The sequence below is a fragment of the Trichomonascus vanleenenianus genome, assembly GCF_965637985.1.
Source record: "Trichomonascus vanleenenianus strain CLIB 3782 genome assembly, contig: TRVA0_110S, whole genome shotgun sequence".
NCBI classification, from domain to species: domain Eukaryota; kingdom Fungi; phylum Ascomycota; class Dipodascomycetes; order Dipodascales; family Trichomonascaceae; genus Blastobotrys; species Blastobotrys vanleenenianus.
In genome coordinates this window covers 1-6,013 of record NW_027481778.1, presented here as the reverse complement: position 1 = coordinate 6,013, position 6,013 = coordinate 1, and the positions used below count along the sequence as shown (strand labels likewise).

The 6,013-nt window shown below is 47.0% G+C and overlaps 1 protein-coding gene across 1 annotated transcript, besides 3 other annotated features; it reads right to left on the bottom strand.

Annotated features, from left to right (window-relative positions):
• Positions 1 to 127: a long terminal repeat.
• Positions 128 to 695: 568 nt separating this feature from the next.
• Positions 696 to 1,288: a long terminal repeat (solo LTR with TSD).
• A 21-nt stretch (positions 1,289 to 1,309) lies between these two features.
• On the bottom strand, positions 1,310 to 5,938 carry TRVA0_110S00100 (uncharacterized protein; the record flags this gene model as incomplete). The annotated part of the gene is made up of 1 exon (XM_076687971.1): positions 1,310 to 5,938. One exon carries the CDS (start codon positions 5,936 to 5,938, stop codon positions 1,310 to 1,312), a length of 4,629 nt encoding a protein of 1,542 aa, XP_076537796.1.
• Positions 1,310 to 5,938: a mobile genetic element (LTR-retrotransposon).
• Positions 5,939 to 6,013: the final 75 nt, after the last annotated feature.

The window sequence follows — 6,013 nt, the reverse complement described above, 5'->3', positions numbered from 1 at the left end:
AGCCAGCCCTCCCCAAGGGCTTCGCATTATAAAGGTAGGTCGTTTGCCGTGGTTCTCGACATCATCCTCGACACAGAAACACATAAGTGCCTCGTTCTCCCAAGTCGACAACACACGTTCCTCAACAATCTGAACACCTAAGAATTTGTCAATCTCCTTATCTGTTCCAGAAAACGTGGTCAGGAGCGACTCCTTAACTTTTTCAATTTTCTTCAGGTCACGGCAGATCAGTAGGATATCGTCCACATATACCAAAATGTAGAAAATATCTCCTCCTGCATCACGCACAAAGATGTTCTGGTTAACATCTGTAACCTCAAAGTTAAGTCGCTCAATCTCTGCCTTCAATCTGAAGTGCCAGTTTCTGGGGGATTGTTTGACAACACATGTTCCTCAACACTGCCATGATTGCAGCGTACGTGCGCTTCAGGTTCTCCTCATACTTGGACCGGCGCAACCCTTGGCGTTTCCTTTCTCTCGGAGTTGACTCGAGCTCACGCTGCTCTAATCTGGCTAGTTGGCGTTCAACATCTGCACGTAGTTGAACCACCTGATCCACCTCTTTCAGAATTTCCCTAATTCGATTATGATAGGGTTGAATCCCGAGAGTCCCTGTATTCGTTCCGGAGACATTCGGGTTCTGCCTTGAGTTCCTAGCATTCATCTGCTTTACCACCAGTTCCTCTCGCATGATATGTTGAGGAACATGTGTTGTCGACTTGGGAGAACGAGGCACTTATGTGTTTCTGTGTCGAGGATGATGTCGAGAACCACGGCAAACGACCTACCCTTATAATGCGAAGCCCTTGGGGAGGGCTGGCTTCTCCACTTATCCCTTTGGGAAGCCAAGACAGAGGCGAAGCCTCCACTTACTCCAAGTGGAAGAGGCCAGCGATCTACTTTCCCGATTGCGCATGGCTAGCGATCGACTTTCCCAGTCCATCTGGATGGCTGGTTGTCTTATTAGCCATTTGCGTGTTCTTGGCATGGCTGGTTGTCCCAATGGCCGTGTGTGGTGTGATCGGAGTGGTTGGGAGTTTGGATTTCCGCCTTTGACGCTTGTGGCTGGAAATCCCCTTAACCATTTCTGACTTGGATGTTTTGGGCAGAAATCTATAAAGATAGGACTTAGTCCTGATGTAATTTTGAATAATCAACCAATCTGAGCATACTATTGTCACTTAGTATTTTCTTAACATCTCGCTTATTTCATCTCGACTACCAATATGAACAATCGACTTAATCTCACCGACGAGTTTGTTGCCTCTGCTGAGCACGGACTACGACATGATAAACTCTCTTAGCCTCTTTATCTCGTCAAGTAGCTTTTCATGTCGGTCATCTTTCTGGCGTTCCCCCTGACTATTGCTCTCTGTTCTTCCAGATCGTCATAGTAGTGCCTGAGCTTGGTAGATGAATGTTGAGTGTTCTTGATTTGATTTGATTCGGTAGTGCCCTTCAATACGTTGGATGGTAGGTCAGTCGCATAGGAAAACGAACTCTCTCTCGTCCTCTTGTTGGTTAATCCTGAATCCTGTGTTGCGTGTTGGTCTTCCACAGGTGGTGTGGCTGTACTCTCAGCTCTCACGGTCGTGTTCGCAGGTTCATCTTGTCTAGGCACGTCCGGGACACTCACGTCGTCCGTCTGTTGCACTGCACAATTCTCTGGATCATCTAGAAGCAGTTCATTCGCCTCTTCGTTTTGAGTTGGTACAGGATCTGATTCTGGTTGGTCGTGTATTTCGTCGGTCTGAGTGAGTAACTCAATCTCGTCAGTAGTTTCGTTCTCAATCGGCTCCGGTTCTGACACTTGTTCTGGCACAATCTCTGGTACAGTCTCTGTAGCAGTCTCTGTCGCCGTCTCTGCCGCAATCTCTGTCGCAGTCTCTGTCGCAGTCTCTGTCGCAGTCTCTGTCACAATCTCTGGCACAATCTCTTGCTCAGTCTCTTGTTCAGTCTCTTGCTCAGTCTCTCGCTCAGTTTCTTGCTCAGTCTCTAGCTCAATCACTTGCTCAGTCTCTTGTACAGACTCTTGCGCATATACTTGTACAGGCACTTGCGCGCTCACTTGCGCAGGCACTTGGACAGGCGCTTGCACAGCCACTTGCGCACTCTCTTGCACAGGCATTTGTACAGGCTCGCAGACAATGTCTTCATCCTCGGACACAGATATTAACGCATCCGATTCCACCACGCTTTCCATCATCAGATCGTCATCGCTCTGGGAGATCTCTTGCTCACTTGGTCGATAGTTCGGGTCTTCTCTCTGTGACCTTGGATTTTCTCTCCATTCGAGTGGGTTTCTCTCCTCCAGATCGAAGGTTGTTGGGGCAGCTTGACGTTTCGGTCGTCCATGGCCTATATTATCTCCTCCAGATTCAATGTCACTAGAGAGATTGCCATTAGCTCCTCCAGATGAGACGGTCTCTACATCCGAGTCTCCGTCGTCATCAGATACAGGATAGTCAGTCGCTCCTCCAGATATGTCGGTCTCTCCCTCAGAGTCTCCGTTCCTATCTGTGCCAGGGCGATCTGGCTCGTCCTCATTTGACCATATGGGCCAAAATTGATCAAATTCACCGGTTGATCGTTTGGGAATATTCCAGTGCGTCTTGACCTTAGCGTGTGCTGGCTTGGTACCGTAGAGATGTGTTCGGTATGATTCTGAAACAACATCAGTGCCAACGAGGTCATCCAGAAATACACTCTCTCGTTCGCTGTAAGGTAGTGTTTTCCTGAACTGATACATGTACATGAACCTTTTTTCCTTAAGTTGATAAGAGCCAGCTGTGGTAACTCTCTGTGCTTTTATATCATAACAGACAATACCAGCTGTACCTTCCTGAACTCCAAGGTAGATGCCTGGGGTACCACGAGTAGAAAGCTTGTTCGGTCGCTTCTCATCCGGAATGTGAATTACCACATCAGATCCCAGAGGATAGTGTCGTGCGAGACTCGGAACAGCTCCGACCATCATCTCGAACGCCGTCTTGACCGCTCCTTCAACATCGGGGTCCGTCCTCATATACATTGTGTTCATCGCAATGGTAGCCTGCCTTACTGCATAGGGCCAAAAATGTACTGGAATAAAACTGTCCAAAAGAATAGAGCGCGTCAATTGTAATATCGTTTGGATGCATCGCTCAGCCTTGCCATTTTGTTCGTGCAAATAGGGAGTAGACAACTCCTGTTGAATACCTGCCTCATTGTAGAACTTAACCAGCTCTTTACTGTTGAATTCACCACCGTTATCCGACCGAATTCGTTTAACTTTGTGGTCGTATTGGCGTTCAATCAAAGGGATCAGTCGTTTGATCATTCCTTGAGCATCACTCTTGTTTAGAAGAGGGAAAGCCCAAACAAATTGCGTCTTGTCATCCACAACAACGCAAATGTAGCGTTCTCCGTTAACGCTATCTGGTAGCGGTCCTGCAATATCGACGTGTAGGACTTCGCCCGGTTTATCGGCCTTCGTAAATGTCAAATGATAGGACCGATCCCGGTACTTGGCCGTTTCGCAAAGTGCACAGGAGAAGCTTCCAGGGTCCAGCTTTTGCACCTGAGATGGGCTAATCTTGTAATCTTTCCATAAAGAATTCCCTTGTCTCGCGAGTGTCTGGATAATGTCGGGGAAACCGACATGGTGAAGGTTATGTATTGCGATAATCTTGTCCCTCAAGCTCCATTTGCTTGACAAACTTCCTATCACAATAGGTTCTTTTCTCCACTCATTGAAATTGACATAGGTCAAATCTTGCTCGTCAATGTACGTCTCGAAAAACCTGTCAGTTTCGGTATGTTTTGGATACAATCCTTTGTCTTTCTCGTTCCAAACCAAACTAATTGAATCGGGGTATCGTCGTGGATTGATGACCGTTCCATGGGCATCAGGACTATAATATACTCCATTCATTGAGATGTCATAGCCATCCACATATCCAAGTCTCAGAATCCCAGCCTTGGTCAGCGTGGTTTCTTCTCCCGGATGTACGCCACCCAGATGCACTGTAGGTGCTCGGTTCAAGGTGTGGAATTTGTGAGGAAATGGAGTAACATCCTTTCCGGCGCCAGTGTCGAGAAGAGTCCAATTCTCTCGGTCTGCAGCCTCCACTTGGGTCATGAGGTTATTGATATAGTAACTCATCTTACCCAACTTGTCTTCACCATATAGACAGTCCAAACCAAAATCCAGCAGATCGGCTGTCTTAAAATCATCTAGGTCTTCGGGGTCATCATGTACTTCAGTGCTAGAGATGTGATTCACTCTTGACTCCTCCACACTATCAGTCTCTACTGGTAGAATGTTACGTCTGTACGACTCGACACTTAGCACGTCATCATGGGCATCGACGTGATCCCAGCATGAGTACTCCGGGTAAGGCATAGTAATTTTCGTGTTGACTTGTCTAATGTTATTGACGGTTGCAGTGGTTGTCCTGGCAGCTGGGGCAGCTTGCTGCTCATTCTTCCTCTTGAGCAATCTTTCGACCGACATGTCAATCCTAGTCTTGTGCTTTTCATAGATCAATTCCTCTCGAGCAGACAACTTCCCGTTCTCCATAACTTTATCTCGAATCCAATTAAAGATATGGCCGGGGATGAGTTGACTCGGCTTCACCAACGTCTTGAACTCTGATTCCTTAAGTTCATCCAATTCCTTGCTGTTGCGAGGGTTGGGTTGGGTCTGCGTGTTTGCCTTCGATTTATCGCCATTGTCTTTCACATAGTTGACAGTAGTGGTAGACGGTTGCTCACTCGCCTGGGGGGTTTTCTTGATCGCTTGCTCTTGCATTCTAAGCCGCTTAGATGCGTGCGCACTCAACTCAAGGAGACAGTTCCCTACTTTTGTCTCTCCCAGGTAGGGGTTTGATTTCTCGTTTTCCGGATCATCGGTGACAACTTTCCATCGTTGTCCAAGATGATGTACGGGTCCGTTGATATCATCTAGTACAAGGAAAATCTTTCGCAATACTTCAAAGCTGTAGTGTGCGTACATACCCTTGGTAGTCTCAGTCTGGTAGTCTGGGTCGGTAAAATACTCTCGTAATTCCTTGATCTTGGCAATCAGATCTTTCGTTGACAGCCTGCTTTCATCAGTCCGGTCAATGAAGTCAATGATCTTAGAAGTCATCTGCCTCACGCTCTTCCGTTTTTCCTTAGTGGCAAACTTGATGTCTTGCATAAGTAATCCGAAAATTTCATCAGGGTAAATTTCACAGTCAACCTTTTGTAGCGCTTGAGTAATAACCTCCGTACCTCTTCTGTAGTACCAACAGTGGCAGTACATCTTGGCCAAAATCTGCTCCATAAGTTCCACGTTTGCTTGCTTTCTCTTGAAGCTCTCTAGAAGCGATTTACCTAGTTCGCCACCCTGATCGGTGATCATCAAGAGGTTGTCAACGCGTTGATAGAGTTGGTCTCCCGTGAGTGATCCAGATAAGGACTCTTGGCTCCTCATGATGTCGATCAGGCCATCCACGGACGGTGGGGCATCTTCGCTCGCTTCGTTCAGGATCTGATCGGATTGTGCTTTCAAAGTCTTCTCCAACAAGAAAATGCTGTCTAGTGTGAGGTTAAGAACGAATTCGATGAATTTCTCATCTTTCAAATAGCCTTTGAGACTGGGTTCTACGGTAAACACATTCTTTAGCTTTGCGATAAGTTCCTTGAACCATTTAACTTTCGTTCCAGTTGGGCTGAGGATCGGGGTGAAGAGATTGAAGTTGATTATCTCAGGGGCCTGCCTCGACACTATTCGATTGTTCTCTAGCTTCTGGTAGAACTTGGGTTCGCAGAGGGGTGCAGGAGTCTGACGGGACATACTTGCGGACATGCTGTCTGACTCAACTGGCTTGGGGGTGGTTTCGACCGATTCAAAAAAGGTTCCTTGTTCGTCCAGCGGAGTAGGCGTAACTTCTTCTTCAGAGTCACTTGCCATAATCTGTCGAGAACTTCGGATTCCAAATCTGTTGGAGGCTAAATAGATCTAGGCAATAGATTCCTATTATGGCTC